At 39.5% G+C, this 18,184-nt stretch overlaps 6 protein-coding genes across 6 annotated transcripts; 4 read left to right on the forward strand and 2 right to left on the reverse strand.

Moving 5' to 3' along the window:
- Nucleotides 1-248: 248 nt before the first annotated feature.
- Nucleotides 249-3,326, forward strand: RO3G_04551 (uncharacterized protein; the record flags this gene model as incomplete). Its single annotated transcript, XM_067659141.1, has 5 exons — nt 249-765; nt 817-965; nt 1,015-1,211; nt 1,268-3,122; nt 3,285-3,326. The coding sequence occupies 5 exons, from the start codon at nt 249-251 to the stop codon at nt 3,324-3,326; spliced, it is 2,760 nt and encodes a 919-aa protein (XP_067515242.1).
- Nucleotides 3,327-4,557: 1,231 nt separating this feature from the next.
- On the forward strand, nt 4,558-6,539 carry RO3G_04552 (uncharacterized protein; the record flags this gene model as incomplete). Its single annotated transcript, XM_067659142.1, has 5 exons — nt 4,558-4,620; nt 4,676-4,751; nt 4,812-5,024; nt 5,081-6,234; nt 6,405-6,539. The coding sequence occupies 5 exons, from the start codon at nt 4,558-4,560 to the stop codon at nt 6,537-6,539; spliced, it is 1,641 nt and encodes a 546-aa protein (XP_067515243.1).
- A 471-nt stretch (nt 6,540-7,010) lies between these two features.
- On the reverse strand, nt 7,011-8,393 carry RO3G_04553 (uncharacterized protein; the record flags this gene model as incomplete). The annotated part of the gene is made up of 1 exon (XM_067659143.1): nt 7,011-8,393. One exon carries the CDS (start codon nt 8,391-8,393, stop codon nt 7,011-7,013), a length of 1,383 nt encoding a protein of 460 aa, XP_067515244.1.
- A 2,932-nt stretch (nt 8,394-11,325) lies between these two features.
- Nucleotides 11,326-13,772, forward strand: RO3G_04554 (uncharacterized protein; the record flags this gene model as incomplete). Its single annotated transcript, XM_067659144.1, has 3 exons — nt 11,326-11,393; nt 11,510-12,732; nt 12,784-13,772. 3 exons carry the CDS (start codon nt 11,326-11,328, stop codon nt 13,770-13,772), a joined length of 2,280 nt encoding a protein of 759 aa, XP_067515245.1.
- A 1,040-nt stretch (nt 13,773-14,812) lies between these two features.
- On the forward strand, nt 14,813-15,865 carry RO3G_04555 (uncharacterized protein; the record flags this gene model as incomplete). Its single annotated transcript, XM_067659145.1, has 1 exon — nt 14,813-15,865. The coding sequence occupies one exon, from the start codon at nt 14,813-14,815 to the stop codon at nt 15,863-15,865; it is 1,053 nt and encodes a 350-aa protein (XP_067515246.1).
- A 584-nt stretch (nt 15,866-16,449) lies between these two features.
- Nucleotides 16,450-17,915, reverse strand: RO3G_04556 (uncharacterized protein; the record flags this gene model as incomplete). Its single annotated transcript, XM_067659146.1, has 2 exons — nt 16,450-16,552; nt 16,741-17,915. 2 exons carry the CDS (start codon nt 17,913-17,915, stop codon nt 16,450-16,452), a joined length of 1,278 nt encoding a protein of 425 aa, XP_067515247.1.
- Nucleotides 17,916-18,184: the final 269 nt, after the last annotated feature.

The raw sequence follows: 18,184 nt of genomic DNA on the forward strand, positions 1-18,184 counted from the left end.
CTGTTGCTTACAATCGTACAAAATACCACTCACTTTTAGATTGGGATAAATACGCGCTTGAAATCGAACAGGTCCCCACCCAGATTCATGCCGGCGAATTTCACTATTGGCGTGTGCCTGACCGAGAGCGGTGGCCATCGATTTTAAAGCAATACCGCACAGCAGGCTTCAACACGATTCGAATCTATTTCCACTGGGGCTATCACTCCCCCGACGAAGGCGTCTACCTCTTTGACGGCAACCGAGACATGGACTATCTCTTGAGCCTCTGTGAAGACCTCGGCCTCTTTGTCTTGGCTGCACCTGGCCCCTATATCTGTGCAGAGACACAGGCCGGAGGCTATCCCAGCTGGCTGCCGGCGAAACGCGAGTTGCGTATACGTCATAATTACATGATGCTCTGGCGTGTCTACGATGACCGGTTTGCCGCCTATGAAATCCAGTGGCTTCAGCAGATCTTGCCCATCATCGCCAAACATCAGGTCACGGCCAACACCGAGAGCCGCAAGGGCTGTGTGCTGGCGGTCCAGATCGATAACGAGCTGTTTGAGAGCATGGCCAACCTGCTGCCGATCGGACTGCATGATCAGATGAGAGTCTTGGCCAAGGCCGCTCGTGACGCAGGCATCACCGTGCCTCTGTTCTCCAATGATGGATTCGAAGAAGGCGGCTGGGTGCCTCGTCCAGAGTTGGATGGCAAAAAGTTGAAACTTTGGGAAAAGAAAAAGTTTGGTTTGGATTTATATGGGTTTGATAAATATGTGAGTAAGTAGGTCGAATGGGGGCTCCATCTTCTCTTGTACTTACCCTTCTTAGTCTTTGCTCCTTCGAGTTCTCCCAAGTCATGGTTGATTAACAGTGGTGTCTCTGTCGGTACCTGGGAAGAATGGAATCCAAAGAACATGGAGAATTCGATGGACAGGCTGGAAAAGAAAGTGCGTGGATTTGGAGGAGGTGCAAAGGAGGTAATGAAGGCTTTAAGTCGTCTCACTTGCTTACATTGATTTCTGCTAGTCTCCTATCTTTATACCTGAACTTCAAGGTGGCTGGTTCAATCACTATCAACTTCAACATACTTATGATCAGATCTATGACTATTATGGTGACGAGTACACAAAACTCTTGTACGAATCATCACTTGCTCAAGGCGTAACGATGGCAAGCGTTTACATGATCTATGGTGGTACGAATTGGGGAACCCTTGGTGATCCGTAAGTTTAGCACTTGTTCCTACGCATAAAAAAAAGTCTAATTAATTTGAATACAGCGATGTGTATACTTCGTATGATTATTCTGCATGTATTCGTGAGTTTGGTATGCTTTCGTCAAGAGGAAGAAACCTTCGCAAGACAATCCTTCTCACTCGATCTTTTGATCCTTACTTTACCAAAACTGAGAGAGTCAATCATCCAAACGTAAAGACCTCCATTCCACACACATTGAATCTTCAACGTCAGGCTGTGAAGGCGGATCAAGCAGTGACCTTTACTTTCTTTAGAAATTTTGATCGAAAGAAACGTGAGACGTTTGATGTGACAGTAGAAGCAGAAGATAAAAGTACGGCCACAGTGGGATGTCATCTACCTTACAAGTCATCCTTTATTGCCATCGGAAACTATGTTACTCAGAATGACTTGCATCTCGTCCTGTCCACCATTCCCATCTTGACTCGCCTGGTCAATAGCGAAAGCCATGAGGAAGTCTGGATCGTGGAGCCTAATTTGGTGGGCGGTATGGTGTTCAAGAACAAACAAGTCAAGATCACCGGTAACATGCAAAACAACGTCTTGCGTGCTGATGGTTCTCTTGTCGTCCTCTCGTTTGAAAAGAGCCGTGGATGGACAAAGATCGAGACGGCCACGGGTCATTTATATATCGTGGGGCTTGACAAATACGATGCTGGCACTCTCTATGCTGAATTCGATGAACCTTATTGGGCTTCTGGCGAAAAGAAGCATGCTCCCTTTGTCGCTTGGGGTGCTGATGAATTCTATTACAACAAAAAGTCCCAAGAACTCGAGATCAAGCACAGAATATCAGAGAAATCAGCTCATTTCCTTTCGTTCTCTACAATGGATGATGCCCGAGTCAAAGCCGGCTCTGCTCTTTATGATCTCCCCATCATTCACAGCCTTGTCTTTGAACACCACAAGAGTCCCTTACCAGTCTCGGTTCAATTCCATCAGTGGGAAACTCGATCGGTTGACTTTGCTGACATGCCATGGTCATCTATCGAAAAGGCAAATAAAACAATTGCCTTTGATTCCCTTGACCATCTCTTTACCAGTGGCCACATCCTGTACCGAAAATTATTCAAGCATCCTGGCCACAAGGTGAAACTTTCTTTGAACATGCGTAATCGAGCCACTGTCCTTTTGAACGGACGCGTGATCGGTGGCCACACCACTTACTCTCGTCAATTGTTCAGCACAGGAGCTAAAATCGGACCTGATCCCTGGTTCCTTGGCACACAGACGTACGATCTATCCCACGCTCTTTCAGAAAACGAAAATGAGCTTGTCATACTCGTCGAGAGCTTTGGTCTCAGCCGACAGGCATTTATCATGAACGACATTCGAAACCCGAGAGGCATCATCCAAGCCAAACTAAGTGGTACAACAGAAGAAAAGGGGTGGGAAATCGCAGGGGTGGATGTACGTTTGTTGGCGAATGCCTATAGCTCTACTGGGTTCCCGGACGAAGCCTATGAAAAGGGCTGGCAAAAGCTTGGTAGAGTCGAAGAGGAGAAGGGAGTTTACAAGATGCCCATCTCAGTCAAGCAAGGCGCACAGTGGTTCCGATTCAGGTTTGATCACCTATTGAAAAAGAATGGCCACCTGTACCATGTCCCTCTTCGTCTGCATCTCGATGGTGAATGGACCGCGATGGTCATATTGAATGATGTTTTAATTGCTAGATATTACGGAAATGGAGATAGTCCTCAACACGATTTTTATTTGCCTGAAGAACTCTTGCTGAACAAAAACAATGAGGTCAAGGTATTGGCTTATACTTGGAATGATACCGTAGGAGAGATCTATATCGCAGGTTGGCCCGTATTGCAAGACAGTGGTAACCTCATTACACATTACGAATCAAACGTTAAACCTCAGGAGTACATGGTATATAAAGACCATATTTTGATACACAAAAACAAATAAAGTAGGCACCCAGGTGCTGTTGATGGATTGATAAAGAAGGGTTGAAATTTACAATGATTTTTGAATCAAACTGTTTTTCTTATTTTTGTCGCATGAAAGATGAGCAGCTATTTTTCGCACTAGGCAGCTCAAACATTAGATTCACATCACTTGCGTAAATATTGAACAGCTCAAATTTCCAAGTTTCATATCCGAGTGAAGTTTTATCTCATCCACATTATAAGCATAGTGGCACACTATCAACCAGATGTATTCAAACTGACCATAGCAAATAAAGTCTACAAATTGATTTACACAACTTGTACAACAAAGAAATCCTTGGGGGGGAAGCAGTGCATCAAGAGACCAGCATTCGAAGTTGCGCATCCAAACAAAAGGACAATGTCCCAGTCAACGTAAGGATGCATCAACTGGTGTTTCCCCAAGTCAGCATCTTGTACCATCGAGTTGTAAATTTGATGAGACATCGCATGAATTGCTTCCTCGTTGTTTATACCACATGTTGACCTATGACTCCTTCTGTCTTCATTACCCACCAATGCATCACTTTGTTTATCGACTATACATATTGTCTGTTTTACAGTATGATACAGCCTACAGCCAATGAACCATCCCTTTGTTTGATGATGTTGTTGTTGTCATGCGCACTAATGAGAGAAATGATGCCGTCTTGTCACCTGAAGCGATTGTATGTGGCCTATTTCAAGCCATAAAACCTAAGCTTTTCTTATCACACAGAAGAATCCTTTGTGTAATAAGCCCTATTTGACACGGATGGAAAGGGGCCCGGTTTATGAAAAGCATTTGCAGTTCAAATCCACACAAAAGAGCACAATTACGCCAAAAGTCCGATATGGAGCAAAGATAATGGCTGTACTGTAAAGATACATTGCCTCTCAGATCAACAGTTTGTCTATCAAAGTATACAGCCAGAGTGTATGTGGCATATTTGAAAATAATACGTCACTTGGCAACGACCAGATAAAACTGTATTTTGCATGTTTGTCAGTCGTAAATGACAGTGTTATCTTTTTTTATAAAAACAGTCAATTCTAAATGAAAAGCTCACTCTAATTTAGATGCTATGTTTCTTTTATATAGGACATATGCAAAGAAGTGGTTGTGCAATAAAAAAAAAAAGAAAAAGAAAAAAGAGACGACATTCATTTTAGAATACAAAACCAATCGGGTTACAAATGAATCCAAAAATGTCAACTTTTATGGAATTACGATAATTCAAAGCCAGTTTGATCAAACCAGTTGTAAGCAAATATATTTTTAAAATACAGTAAAAACATCTTTTCTTATCCTTTTTTTGTTAAAAAAAACAATAACAAAAAAGTGTGTGTATAAAAGAGAGAAGGAGTCAGCGAGAGACACTTTGTATAATAAAAATATGGAAGATCCTTTGTCTTCACTCAATACTGCATCTCACCATTTTGACAATGGACAAATAAAAGTAAAGAAAAAAGATAATATGAAAATGCATTTATTTATCTTTTATTTTACAATAGGATGCATACTACTTGTTTCTAAACACAGCACAAAATGCCATTCAACCATTTTTCGATGTAAAATTTGTCCATTGTTGTAAGTTTCTACTACAAATAAACAAAAAATAAGCATTATTTATTAACATTCTTTTCCTAGCCATTGTTTCAAAACCACAAAAATATGATACATTACTTTGTATATTACGTACCTGTCTTGATGAAATTGAAAAAATTGTCGAAAACCATTCAATCTCAACCAATAAAGCCCCACCCCCTTTACCTCCAAAACCTAGTACAAGTAGCAAGCCGGTCTTGCCTCCAAAGCCTACTCGACCTTTACCTGTTGCTCCTGCAATAAAACAGGATTCCGGTAAAATAGTAAAAAGAATTACATAAATAAAATAAATAACAATCCCATGTTTGTAGAAGTAGCACTTCCTCGTGTACCAAATGGAGAAATTGATCCGAGTCACCTTGTACCAGCGCAAACAAATAATAATGACACTCTAACTCCATCTGCCAATTCAAAAAATATACCACATATACCAGCACCCCCACTTCTTACCACCCACAGAGTATTACAAACAAAGCTAGATTCACTCGAGTCTCTATTGAATGATTACCGTACACAAAAACGCCTGGTTCAACAAGGCACAGACAACGGTCAGATGACTGAAAGTGAATTAAATGATGCCATTGCAAGATATACCCCCTGTGTAGCGGAGGCAAAGCACACACTGAATAAAATTCGAACTGTCTATATGACAGCTGCCACGATTCCATCCATTCTACACTTTCAACCTGGTATCATTGCATACCAAATCACTCGCATCGAATCTGCCATCTTTTCAGTCATCCCCGCTCAAGCCTTACTCACTCACTCACCCAAGAATCCACACCCACGCATTATAGCATCGACCGATTTCTTCAACTTTATCACACGACTCATTGAACATTCCATCCTGTTGCCACAAGAAGCATCCTCACGCGCACAACACATTCACCACTGGATCAAGATTGCTACAAAATGTCAGGATCTCAACAATTATCAGACACTCAAGGCCATCGTCTCTGCCCTGGGCACGCCACCCGTGCAGCGATTGAAAAGAACCTGGGCTTATATCCCCAAAAAGAGCATGGTCAAACTCGAAGCACTCAACGAACTCATGTCCGAATCCAACAACTATGGGAAATACCGAGAACACATGGGCATTGCCTCCACCTCGGTTTTGAATGGCAAAAGCGTCACAAAGATACAATCAGATCACTGCAAGAGACCGACGGTTCCCTTCCTGGGCACCTTTATACATGACATGACTTATCTCTTGGCAGCCGTTCAACAGCAGCAAGGCACATCCTCTGATGCGCTTCAAAAAGATGCCCGTGTTCAAAAGCTGCTCAAGACCCTCAGTTTGTTTCAATCCTGTCCGCCTTATGATAAGAAACCGAATGCGATGTATGCCAAAGCCCTTCAAAAGAACCCGATTCGTCCAGCCTTCACACAGGCGATCCATCGAAGTAAATCAAGTTTTGGTCGATTGGGCGGTGCTATTGGCTTTGGTGGTAATAATGAGAGTGAAGTAAGCCTTGAAAAAATTTCTGTTGGAGATAACGACGAGGAGGATGGAGATAATTTCGATGTTGAAGAACAATCGAGTCTTGTTACCCAGTACATCTTGATGCGGCCCTGGGTCAGTCAGGACACGGTGGATGAATTGAGTCAGCTGCGTGAACCACCTGTTCGCCTAAGGCCTGGGGCTGCGCGAAGCAACAGTGTAGGAAGTCAATATGCAAATTCACTGATAAGCAGCAGTACAAGTTCGTTCATGAGAATGAGTGCAAGTGGACACAGCACAACAACAAATGCTTCCCTAAGCACGCTTGAGAGTCGACCAGAGAGCTTTGATGATGTGACTCGGTTGCAAGGTAGAGAAGGCCTTTATTCTTCTTCTCCTCTGTCTGAGAGTAGAATGTACAAAGAGGATCATGGCTTTACTGCTTCACCTATTGCTGATCGAAATATGAGAAGTGATAAATGGGATAATCCAACACTAGTATATAGCAAAGGTAAGGAAATCAGCTGCTTGGTTTAGCATAGTTCAATAATGCCTTTTTATAGCTCCAACCGTGCCTCCTCGTCCTAGGCATGAAAATGTATTATCACATAAAGTGCTAATAGAAACCGATATTCCTCAAATATAAATTATTTAAAAATTAAAAATAAAGCAAGGTTCTTTTTCAACAAATTCAGGTTTTTTTTTTTTAAAGATACACTTTATATTTTATTTGAGACAAGAAAAAAAAATATACAAAAGGGGGATAACATTTGAAATAAATAAAGCAAGTTTTCTCTAGTTTAGAAGCCAGTCATGGCCAAGAGAGCAGCAGGAATAGCTAAAGCAACACCAGAAATCATGTTGCGAGAAGAGCCAGAGGTAGCAGAAGAGGAGCTGGAAGCACCAGAACCAGATTGAGTAGCGGTGCCAGAAGAAACGGCAGAGGCAGCAAGGCCACCAAGACCACCAGAGCTAGAGGCAGTGTTGCCAGTAGCGGCAGCTCCAGCAGCGGATTGGGCACCAGATGCAGCAGATCCACCGGCAGCAGATGGAACGCCGGATGCAGCAGCGCCGCTAGAAGAACCAGTTTCAGAAGCACCAGAAGCACCGGCACCAGAAGCACCGGCACCAGAAGCACCGGCACCAGAAGCACCAGCACCAGGAGCACCAGATTCAGCGGCACCAGATCCAGAAGCACCAGATCCAGAAGCACCAGATCCAGAAGAGCCGGATCCAGAAGCACCAGTTGATTCTTGTCTCTTTGCAGGGGCAGCAGCAGCAGCAGGTGTAGCGGCAACAGAGGGGGCAGCGGAAGCGCTAGAGGAGTCTGTGGAACCAGAAGCATCTTCAGAGCCAGAAGCGTCGGCTGTACTAGAAGGGTCACTAGAGCCGGAGGAAGCATCTGTAGAGCCGGAAGCATCACCAGAGTCGGCAGAAGCACCTGCAGAGTCAGCAGAGGCGTCGCCAGAGTCAGCAGAAGCATCACCAGAGCCAGAAGTGTCATCGGAACCAGCAGAAGCAGAAGCATCGCCAGAGTCAGCAGAAGCGTCGCCAGATTCAGTAGAAGCATCACCAGAGTCAGCAGAAGCGTCGCCAGAGCCAGAAGCGTCATCGGAGCCAGCTTCGGCAGAGCTATCATCAGCAGAAGCTACAGTGGAACCATCAGGAGAGGTTGAGGCAGAGGCAGTTGAGTTTGAGGTGCTAGCGGCAGTACCGTTGCTTGCAGAAGCGGAGCTACCACCATCTTGTGAAATAACCAAACCACCGATGTAAGCCATTTGACTAGGATCCTTACCAACAGCCAAAGAGTAATCGTTTCCTGCGGTTACGTTGTTGGGAACATCGACTTGTGTAGAGCCCTTGCTGGCTTCGATACCAGTGGCCAAGGCTTGAACGAGTTGGAGCGCATTGGAGTCGCCCTTCATTAAGTTGATGACCAGGCTATCGACACCATCCTTTACATTTTCCCAGCTCACAGTTTGAGAAGATCCGATTTGCCATGTAGTTCCTTCAAGAGGAGCAGTGATCGAAACGGGGCCAGTACTGCCACCAGCAGCAGTAGATGAGGAAGCGGCAGCAGCACCCGTACTAGGTGAGGCAGAAGCAGAAGCACTAGAAGGTTGAGGAGCGGCTTCAATAAGAGCAGCAGCGGCAACGAGGATAGCGAGGAAAGAGGTCTTCATTTTTGAAAATGTGTTGAATAGAGAATGAGTTGATTGTTGAAAAAAAAAAGTTGAAAATCCCCAAGCTATTTATACTTAATTCGAGTATCAACCTGAAAATAGTTGGAACCTTTTTTTTCTTAGCTCAATTTTAGTTTGTTATGGCTTTGTTTCAATTATAGAATCTTAATTAAATTTGTCTACTCTAACCACTAAGCCCTTGGATGATGTCAATTTCTACAAGAAATTTCAAGCTAAAATGTAGTCTAAAAACATTCGGAGCCCCGCCTTTTTTTTGCCAGTGCTCTTGATACATAAGGATACTCATCGAAAAAAGACAAATCATTCACAGTTTGCTTACAGGTACTTGACTATCTGTTTATTAAAGTAGTCTTATAAAGCATTGTTTCCTTTGTATGTGCGCAATAGTTTTATCGAGATAAAATGCTGTTCTTTTAATCAGCCAATCAGAAAAGATCGCCAAGAGGATCTACAACGAAATTCTGCTTTTAAAAAAACAGACTAAAAATGAACGAATGACCCACACAAAACAATGTTCTTTTTTTAGAACTTGTTTATTGGTGACCGTTTCTATACAAAGAAAGACCAAATCTCGACCGAGAGAATAGAATAGGAAAGGGAGGAGGGGGAGAAACGATGGCAAAAAGTGGCAAAGAAAAGTAAGGTGTAACTGCTTAAACCTTTCCTTGCTTTTCTTTTTGCCCTTCTCCTTTTTTTTTTGGACCAGGTTGTGTTACCTGTCAATAGGATTGAGATGATCGGTTACAGCAATGATGAAGATTACATCAGCCATTCAAGTTCGAGAATAGGATTTGCAGTTAAAAAATGCATGAGGTAATCGTGATAGTGTCGCTCATAAAATAGAGATCGACGCAAGACGATTTGAACAATAAAATCCCCTGTACTATCAGTGCTTTATTTGATTTATAAACGAGAATAGTAATATCGAATGATACATGTTTACATTACTCATGCTCATTATTTATTTCTATTTATGATATTGAATCTTTATAAAAGCCTGCTTTAAACTATATACGGAAATGCGAATGAAAACATTGTAAATGATAGTCTAAGTGTTATTTATTTCACCTTGGATTAAATTGATTGTTACTTTGTTAATTTGACAAATAATATAAGCCTTGTGTGAAAAGGAAAAGATGATTCGAGACACATATTCATTAAGTAGCCCTTTAATTTTAGACTAAAAAAAAAACTACTCATAATGCAGGCTTATAATGATCTATTTCAAGGTTTGCATTCAAGCCTAGTATTCTAATTTAATCCTACTTGTGCACATTTTATTTATAACCTATAAAGAATAAACAAAGTATAAATCCAAAGAATTTGTGTTAAAATAATGATGTCTTCTCACATAAAATGTTTTTAAATGAACAGCAATTATATACAAGACAGTGTTTATTTATAATTACACTATTTGAAGCAAACAAGGAATACCTTCACATCAAATAATAAAGTACTTGTTCGCTATATAATTTTATGCTTGGCAATCTTTTTATAGTATAAAAATTGTATGTAATGGTTCTTAAAGTACTAATAAAACATTTCAAGCTTTTTGTGCACATGTCATTTGATTCTTTATCGTCTAGTATATCAGGTAATTGATACAAATTAAATAAATGTTATTAAATGTCATTTTATGCGTGTTTTCTTCTCATCTCTTTATAAACCCTGAATGCCTGTGCTTTTCTATTCCAACTTTTCTAATTGTTATGTAATAGATTTACATGAAGAAGCAAGAAATTCTATGCTCATATAATTATTATATGTTTATGTTCAATGAGTTGAAAAAAAAAAAGCTTGATAGGAATAGAAAAAAAAATTATACTCGTTTTTACAACAAAGTATGAATATGTGTTATAAATTAAAAAACAATGAATGTCCCCTTTATTTTCCAGAAATTAGAAAACAAAGAATTGTCGTATAAAAGGTTATTCAAAGCCCATTTTGAGGCTCATATAAAGTTAAAAGTATTTTTTTTATCTGATGATAAAATTTAGTCAACTACTCTATCAAAATATATGATTTTTAGGTTTAATCAACAATTAGTGTCTACTGGATTGAATAGGTTGTTCTAGTGGAGCATAGACAAGAGTCCCTATTTAAAATAAAACTCAGTCATGCTTTGGCATGAACAGGATCTAAGCACGAGGAAGAGAGAAAGACAAAGAAATGGACTTCTTTTTCGCTTGTTAGCAAAAGCCTCTTTCTACTTGTAGATTTCTATTAACAGCATTATAATTATATTTACTGAGGTAACTATACCCTGTCAAGCACAATACCAAAACGGATTATGCAAAATGCTTTGGCTGTAAAGAAAAAATATCTTGTTCTCTGGTGATATTTCCAGTAAAGGCAAAAAGAAATAATGCTTTAGAAGTAGTCTACAAGGAATGTTTAAATGCCTGTTTGTTAATAGCAGCACACCAAATTCTTGAAGGGGGTATTACCCCATATCGTAAGTATCCGCGGTTAGGCTAAAAGGGTTTCCTTGATGACATCCTATTTAACAAACTGTTTTCTTATTATACTTGTACACAAAGGGCGCTAATAATTCCAGACCAGTAGCCAATAGAAAAAACTATGGAACAAAAAGAAAAACCGAGCGCACAAGCAATTTTAAAGTTTGAAGAACCAGTTCATGAAAAAAAAAAAGTAAAGGGAAGACAGTATTGAAACTCAAGTAGCTTTTATAACGCGACTTTCTTGGGACGTCCTCGAGTATCAATTCATTTTATATGATTGCTAGAAAGGAAAATTGATCTCCCGAGTCATCGTTGTGAAACCAAAAGAGCGACAATAAACATGAGGCCATATACATATTTTATTCCCAGTATTATTATTTAATTTTTCTTTCTATTTTTACACTTGTTGGACTTTTCATAGCAAAAAAAAAAAAAAAAAAAAAAAGTCAATGTCTGGTTCTGCTAAAACGGACAAGCAGAATCAAAGTGCTGCCTGTTTTCGCTGCCGTGGATTCAGGTACGTAAGATGGAGAGAGAGAGAGAGAGAGAGAGTTTTTTTTTTCTCTTTTTTTTTTTACATCTGAGGTGTGAAAGATTCAATTAAGTAATCTTTTACAATTTTCTTCCTTGTAGACATGCCTGCGATAAGAAAAAGCCTTCATGTTCACGTTGTGCTCGACGAGGGATAAGTTGTGTATATCCAGAAGCTGCACCTACACTTAAAATACTACAAAAAGCAACAGAAACGCTAGGTGACCGAATTAAAAAATTTGGTGATAGATTAAAGTCAGGAGAAGCAACAACAGGCTTATTTCAATCAAATAACAGCAGTGAAGTTGGATCACCTGATTGTTCAAGTACAAGTAGTACTATCTTTTCAGAAGAGCAAGACCAACCCCGAACAAAAATAAGACGAGGAGCCAAGGTGGCGTCCACTAGTAATTTTTCAGTTTACCCCTGCAGCAAATGCTTTAAAGATTTACAACAGTGTGATTTGTTACTGCCACGATGTACTCGATGCGAAGCCAACGGTTTTGAATGTGGATATAAAAAAACTGAGCCCAAAGCAAATCATGTTTCACAAGTTTTAACGACGATGAATAAAGTCATGGATCAGTGGCAGGATTCCATTGATCGTATGGCAAAAGATTTTGCTCAAAAGACAAGAGATTTTTCTGTCAAGGCCAATAATTCACTAAAAATCAAACCACCGCAGACATCATGGAAGATTACGACAACACAAAAGGGAATCTCTGTTGAGAGTAATGTGAATTCATTCAATGACTTTTCAACCTTGGTCGATCAGTTCAAGCGTTCTTTGTTCATCAGTCAAAAGGATAAACCCAAGAATCAAACAGAACAGAATAACAGTGATGCCTCATCTACCACAATCGATCACAGTATGGAAATAGATGACACGAGTTCAATCAATACCACCTCTGGATTTGCCGTTTGGAATTCATGGTCTCATCCAACACACGCCTTACCTCAGGACTATCCAATCGATATCTCACAGGAATTGACGGATAACTTGATTGAGCTTTATTGTCAAACGCCTTGCTGTTCCTCTATTCGTCTGCCTATCGTCGACCCAGTCGAGTTTTTAGCTCGCTATCGTGATCCTGATCCTCAAAAACGACCTGCTACTATCTTGGTGTATGCAGTATGTGCCATGGCTGCTCGAAATGCCTTTCAACTTCATGTGTGGAGCAAGCGTCCCTCGTTTGAGGCACCCAAGTATAACATGGGCAAGGCGCTCTCGGTCGCTTATTGTCTTCGTGGGCGCGAGTTGTTGTCAGAGTGTTTTGATGAACCTACTCTGGATCACTGCCAGGCTGCTTTCCTGCTATCTTACTGTAATTACCAGAACGGATATGCTGGGGTGATATATATTTATGAATGGATAGCGTTTAATATGGCTATAGAATTGGGACTTTATCAACCTGGTCGTCAATTGAATCGATATGAGTCCATGTTGATCTGGTGTATTTATTATTGCAATGCATGGTATCGAACATTACAAAGAAGCGAAAGTAACTCGTCCTCTGGTATCAGTCAGTGTAAGCCCACTTGTCCTATCCCCGATCCTTTGCCTGCACCCGATCCTAGTCTGCTGGATGGTCATTCTCCGCAGGTGGTGGACTATTATGTTTGGAATTCATGGGTTTATTTAATTAAACTTCAAGTGCTTCGTGAAGAGTCGATGGTTAGGTTGGTTGCCTATCAACAAAACAAGTCAACGGATACAAATCTTGTTCAAGATTTGATTTCGATGCAAGAGACACTCAAAGAATTCCATCAGTCCTTACCGGATGAATGGCGTATGGTTGATGTATGCCACTCACCTTCCATTCCGTTTTCCAATTTATCTCAGACGAGTAGTGAAGAAGGACAGCAATTCTGTCTTGACCTTCCATCCTTCTCTCACTACTGCATTCAACTCGTAAGCCTACATTACAGTGTGAATGAAATTATTCTAAGCCAAGTCTTTGTACCGATGGATCGTGTGCCGTTTTCGTCCATCTCGATTCAAAACTTACAGACTAGTCTAAATGCGGCAAACAATATAACGCAAATAATGGAAACCATGACTTTGCAAAAGAATGAATGTCATATACCACTGGTTTGCTTTTTATTTGCAAACATTATTTATCGTAAACTACTCAGTTATGCACCAGGTGAGATCTATGCTGAAACAGGTAAAGTCGGCTTGATCCGTTCAGTCGAGATAGCCAAGGCATCGATTACTTACATGTATGACTTTGAAATGTCTCGCAGTTTGGTTCACTTGATGGAACAGGACGTTCAATATGCGCTCTATCAACGTACTAATAATAACTTTTCACCTACGCCATCTGTGATTTCTTCTGATTTTGTATCAGTTCGTTCATCTTAATCTTGTACAATTTACTTTTTCTCACTTAATTTTCATATTATTTTACTTCGCTAATCCTTTTTCTCCCCCCCCTTCACCCTTTTACTACTGATACAATTAATAAATCAAACCCTTTGTACGCTTTATTAATAAAGGTCCAGACAAACCATCTTTAGCTTATTATGTTTTATTCTCAGATAACAATACATTATTACAATGAAACATTTTTATAAAAGAGGGGGAGAAATATTAAGTATAATTTCATCATCAAGTATGTTCTTAAAATTCAGATGCAGTACTCGAGCATTTGATTTATCTATAAAATAATGAATACATTGTCAAAAGCTTGAAATGATATGATTTTAAGCAATCTCTTAAAGCAAACTAGAGTCACTTAAGCTATTATTAACCCAACAAAAATCGAGACTTGCAAAAAAAAAAAAACATCTCATGTGTACGAAAAAAGTAAATTAGGACTACGCAAAAGAAAGTGAATAAACATTCGACTCTTTAAATGCATGCAACAATGAACACAATTGTCTTTAGAGTCAAAAAGTGTTTTAATCAAAAACTTATTGTTTTGAGGCTGATAGAAATCCATACAACTTGGGCACATTAGCTATTCTGTCCCCCCCCCCTCCTCCCCTCTCCTCCTCTTTCTCTCTAAAGACGATTGGGGAGAAAGAATACGTGTTTTGTTTTAAGGGACAAATGTGATGCTGACGTAGATGACTTGTAAAGAAAAAATAATAAAAAAGTGTTTGCATTCTACTTGTTTGCTTTTTCATCAAACAAAGAAAAAAGAAGGGATACTATCGTCATTAAATATCTTTATTAAAAGTTACACATATTTGGCCTTTCGCTATTTTAATTGAAATGCGCGCGCAAGGCAAAGCCCTCCATTTTTTTTTTTTTTTGTTAAAGCTGATGGTCTGGAACTTTAATTTAAACTCAACAAAAATAACTACCAATTAAGGCCTGGTGTGTCTTGAAAAAGGAGAAAAGATCTCGATTTCTTTTTTCAGTCTTTCTTCTTTCTTTTTCTCTTTCTTTTTTTTTTTATGTCAAATTTAGTGTACTTTGATCAACAACAAAAGCACTTGTTGCATTTACCATTTGATTTATTATTAAAAGTATCAGAATATTTGAGTTTCTCAAATTTATGGTATTTATCCACCAGTTCACAACATTGTAGAAAATTAGGATATCAACTTATTTGGCATAAATATCATATCGATTTAACTAAACCACAACTTAATGGATTCGAACATCTTATTTATGGAGCATTGGCTTATATCAATCAGAATGCTCACATTAACAATAAAGTGGATTCTACTGTTATTCAAAGTGCATCGAATCGATTGGCTGTGGAAATCTATGATCGATCGCCACTCAAAAATTGGGAAGTTTGCCTAGACTTCTTACTTGACAAAGCACTTGGCATCATTGTAGATCATGTCTTTTTAGATTTACGACTCGACGTCATACCAAAGCACACTTCTGCAAAGGAGTTTCAACCAACCAAGATGGGTGGATTGATCTCTTTATTTCTCAATGCTTTATATCCAACATTAATCGCCCTCTTTGACACAGAACCTACAAGTAAAATGCATCACAGATTACTATTGAATCATATCAACCGTCACTTTCATCATGTATCCACCAGTTATCATCAGCTTTATCACAGAAGATTATATATTCAGTCTTCAACAGCCACAAAAGAGACGACCATCGTAGCCGCTCAACAATACAATTCGCTCTTGCGTTTAAATTTTCGTATACTCGTGCGGTTTATTGGAACACTTGTACAAACAGATTTATTATCCGTTGAAGATTTAGAAACACTCACTCGACAGCAAATTCAACATTTCTTTATAAAACAAGAACAACAAGCGCCCAAAAGAAAAAGACAAAGGACGAGTCATCATCAACAAAGTAATCCTTTACAATCAGAAGAAATAGAATTTCAAATGGAAATATTTTCAGATTTGACAAGAGCTGTACTTTTATTACAACAACATGTTCCCTCCAATGATGATGGGTTAAATACAGTGTCAAATATGCTTCATGATACTGTCTCTAGTTTAATATCTTTTAGCAAACAACCTCAGTGAAAACATCTGGTCAACATGTGTTTTTGTGTGTAAATTTCCTTTTTTTGTATATACAGCTTTTTTTTTATATTTATTTTCTTTGTTTAATAATTATTTTTGTAATAAAAATGGGCCTGGATTTTGATATTAGTAATTGATGCGATACAAACACAACTATTAATTTAATAAAATATATCTGTGCCAAAGATGCACCTATTCCTAAATTTAGATTGAAAGAAATTCTGTCAAGTTTTTATTTGCAGAAATTGAATATAAAATGTTTATACAGAATGCATGTCGCTCCCCCTCCCCCTATTATTTATAAAATACAATGAATTCTAAAGAAAGAAATATATAAAATTATGAGCATTTCTCAGAATGGACTCGTAAGCAACGATCACAGAAATGTTGAAGATGACAGCAATTACAAATTTGCTGACATTTCTCACAAATGTTCTTTTTACTGATACTTTTAGTCGAAGTCTCTGGTTTACTGTGAATAACAATACATTTGCATCGCGAAAATTGAATGCTTGACGCACACCGTTTACACCACTGACCTCGACATCTTCCCTCACACACGACTAATTCACAAAAAGGACAGGCTACTGTACCACAAGACAGACACTGGTTAGAGACAAAGGTACCATCACTTGACCTACAACGAATATGGTATCGACCTTGGCAAGTAGAGCACGCTTCTTTTTGCTGACAATTGGTTTTGCTGTTACACAGTGCTAATGCTAAATGGCATCTACCACATTGAACAAGCTCTATCTTCATACTTGGATTGATACAAGTGGGTAATGAGCAAGACCTATTTCCGCATCTTTTTTTATTTTTTAGGAAAAAAAAAATCAGTTTATGTTTTTTTTTTTCTTCATCTTCTTCTTTACCTATCACATCGAGGTTCACAACCCATACATTTCAAAAGAGGCAAGATACCACAAGACATACACTGAAAGTCATGAGCCGCAGCGCCAAGATGACAAGTATTACAAAGTGCAACATCAAACGCAACATTCCGGTTTGTAAGTCGATTGAGAGCAGAATGAGCAAACCAGATATCTTGTCCAAACGATTTACTATCCAAGGGCGGTTCCATTCGACTCGAGTTCTCCACTGGCCCTCGGTGAAGTACTTTGCCTACGATCACTTGCGCTATTCTGCTTTTGATCGGATTCGATTTTGCCAAATGGGTCAGGTCGACTGCAAGTCGATAGGAATGTATGTTCCAACACGATTGAATGGATAGCGTCTCTACATTTTCAAGATGTTTCACGACAAGAAGAACAGAAGAACAAGTGACCTTGGTTCCATCCAACACCACGCGTTCGACTGCCTTGCGTAAATCTTGACGCTGTAAAAAGACGGCCAGTCTGAACAAGAAAATGTCGTCAATGTCCACTTGTGCAAACCAGATGGTCTTCCACGTCTCTGGTTTGTAAATAAACGAATGAAATCTGCGGTTGACCAAGGACAGCTGAAATCTTGACTTGGTGTCCAGCAAGGCAAATAACCTTCCGATGATCTTGGTAGGCAGGAAGGCAAGATGCGATGAAGGATGATCCACGATGGGGGTATCAATAAATGTATGTCGTTTGAATTTCTCGGTGATGGATGAAAGTGAACGGTTTGGCAACATTTTCTTTGACTCGTCTGCGGTAATTTGGCGTACATGTTGATTGACTGCAGACGTAAGGACATGCCGCAAGACCTCTGTGGGGCTTGTGCTGAGTTCCTTTGTCTCGCTCTTCTTTTTTACAGCGTCTGTTGATATTGTTTTCTCTGAGCTACTTGAATAGCCTGAGGAAGAGCTTAGTATCTCAATTGGTTTTTTTTGCGGCTGCTGCTGATCTTTTGAGGGATCTGTAAACGTTGATTCCGTTTTCAGTCTGCCTGATTGAGTTGCTATAAAGGCAATGTCGTCTTCACATAATAAGTGTAAAGGAACCGCAATGACTGAGCCATTTGGTTTTCGAAGTTTTACTTTTTTATCTTGAAATAGACATACATAGGAAGCAAGCACTTGGTATGTTCCGTCATTTCCTAACCAAAGTCTTTCGGCCATGTGTTTCTAAAAAAAAGGTGGAGTAATTAGGAAGGACCAAATTTATTTTTTATTGTCCGCTAAGCTGGTGCCTTCCAGGTACAAATTGGGATCACATGATAGGCAGAGATCAGCGCTGTGTAACTGTAGACCGTGTGCCCCCTTTATTTTATTTTCTCTTGCATCAATGTATGCACAGACTATACATAAGATGCTTCTTTTTCGATTACTCCTCATCACTGCAACTCATTCAATTTATTATAGCTTAATAATAATTATGAGACAAATGA

Source organism: Rhizopus delemar, genomic scaffold (assembly GCF_000149305.1).
Source record: "Rhizopus delemar RA 99-880 supercont3.3 genomic scaffold, whole genome shotgun sequence".
Taxonomy (NCBI): domain Eukaryota; kingdom Fungi; phylum Mucoromycota; class Mucoromycetes; order Mucorales; family Rhizopodaceae; genus Rhizopus; species Rhizopus delemar.